The sequence below is a fragment of the Sphaeroforma arctica genome (genome assembly GCF_001186125.1).
Source record: "Sphaeroforma arctica JP610 unplaced genomic scaffold supercont1.246, whole genome shotgun sequence".
Classification (NCBI taxonomy): domain Eukaryota; class Ichthyosporea; order Ichthyophonida; genus Sphaeroforma; species Sphaeroforma arctica.
The window spans coordinates 41,135-43,003 of record NW_014040312.1 but is presented as its reverse complement, the minus strand read 5'-3'; the positions used below and the strand labels follow the sequence as shown (position 1 = coordinate 43,003).

The 1,869-nt window shown below is 38.5% G+C and overlaps 1 protein-coding gene across 1 annotated transcript in view; it reads left to right on the top strand.

Annotated features, from left to right (window-relative positions):
* SARC_04407 (hypothetical protein) overlaps nt 1–1,861 on the top strand; it is a gene marked incomplete at its 3' end in the record, with an annotated part of 2,412 nt that extends 551 nt beyond the window's left edge. Inside the window, exons 2-3 of the mRNA XM_014301762.1 lie at nt 794–957; nt 1,420–1,861. Coding sequence (XP_014157237.1) covers nt 794–957; nt 1,420–1,861 — 606 coding nt within the window. The remainder of the gene's footprint in view (nt 1–793; nt 958–1,419) is intronic.
* Between the last annotated feature and the right edge of the window lie 8 nt (nt 1,862–1,869).

Below are 1,869 nucleotides of genomic sequence, written 5' to 3'. Positions count from 1 at the left end.
CAAATAATTACTACACACACACACACACACACACACACACATATATATATATATATACATAAATATATATATATATAGATCTAAATTTATATTTATATCTATATAAATATCTATGTATGTGATTGTATATATTTGTATAGATATATAATCCTATATGTGTATATGTGACAATATATATATATATATATATATGCATTATGACTATATTTATGTGCTCAAACACATACCTGTATCTTTTCGGGTATTTTGTCTATACGCACACATGTGAAGGCCGAATGTATATATGTCAATGTATATGAAAGCTATGACACGAATATTCCGTGTTAATATGCATATGGATGTAAAACCACTCCTCAAGTGTGCTCTAGGTCCTTTTGTACGCGTGTACGCGACTCAAAATACTTATCTACTTTGATAGGTACTTTTCAGAAACACTGCTTGTGAAGGAATATACACCTGTTAGAAATGTTATCGTAAAGGAATATAAACTTGCCATGACTGCTTAGTACATAAATATCTATGTGTGCAGTAGATGGTCATAAAGATAGATGGTTATGTACATTGAAAATCTATTGTGTATATTGAAATGCGCACTCGAATCTAGGAAATACGGTGTTTCTAGCTTCTCCGTACCCGGATCCTGATTTCGCATAAATAATATAATTGATACGGATGTGACAGGCATCCATTCTCGAATTTTTGTGCACGTGCCAATATACATACACCACCCATTGCGTGCCTCTAACAATTGTCATTTAAATCAACTTCCTTATTCGTTATCGCTCGTACGCAGATACGTCGCCTCAAAGTCAAACAGGAAGTACTGGCGTTCCGTAAAGAACACGAAGGCCACGACTCCATGCACGCAGAGATGTTCTTTATAATCATGCTGGTGACAATCGGTGCACAGTTTTTACTGATGCTGTGGAAGAAACACAACGAGAAATCATACAAGAGGTATATGAGGAGTGTTTGTTCAGAATCTTCGTATAGGCAAAAACATACGAGTGTTCAGATTATATGTAGGATGTAACAGTGAGGCGTAGATAAGTATATAAGCGGGTGTTAGTCGGTTTAGTGAAAAATAATATTCTAGTTTATTCATTTAGTTCGTTTTGATCTAATGCAATATCTATATGTTACCTGTAATCTGGAGTGGCAGTATCAACAGTCGGAAGCGCACATACGCGATGAAAGTAACATTTGGAACCCCCGGACCACCGTACCCTACTCTCGTCCAAATCATATATTTGTGCCATACGTTAAATAACCGTATACTTATACTTCAGGTAAACACGCTTCACCACTTCTTATATCTTCACGACATAATTTCAATTCATCTATCGGGCCCTCCGGTAGATTTATCTTGTATATGTATATACTTCATAGAGTAACACTCCCTTTTGTTGTCAACTTCAGGTATACTCTCTTCGCCATGTGGGTAGTGCCCGTGTGGTTCAGTATCAGGAACAGTCTGAACCAGATGCTGACGGTGTGGACCATATTCAGTATCCTCACTGGTTGGATCTCCTTCAAGGCGACACGCAAGCCATTGCACTCGCGTACACCGAAGTTGGTGTACAACTACTTTCTTATGATGTATAAGCTCTGCTATGGCGTGGGCTTGGCTGGGTATATACTGTTCATGCTCATATTGTTTGGTGGGGGTGCGGCGATGAATAGAGATGTCAAGGCACGCCAGTACGCCATGGAGGTCGTAACTACCATGCTCTTCTATGGACTGTACTATGGCTGTTTGCTAAGAGATTTTGCGGAGATTTGTGCAGAATCAATGGGCAATAGTATCGGGGTATGTATTGTATGGATTTCGACCATCGTTCAATGTTCGCGGCATTCATGAGCTGATAT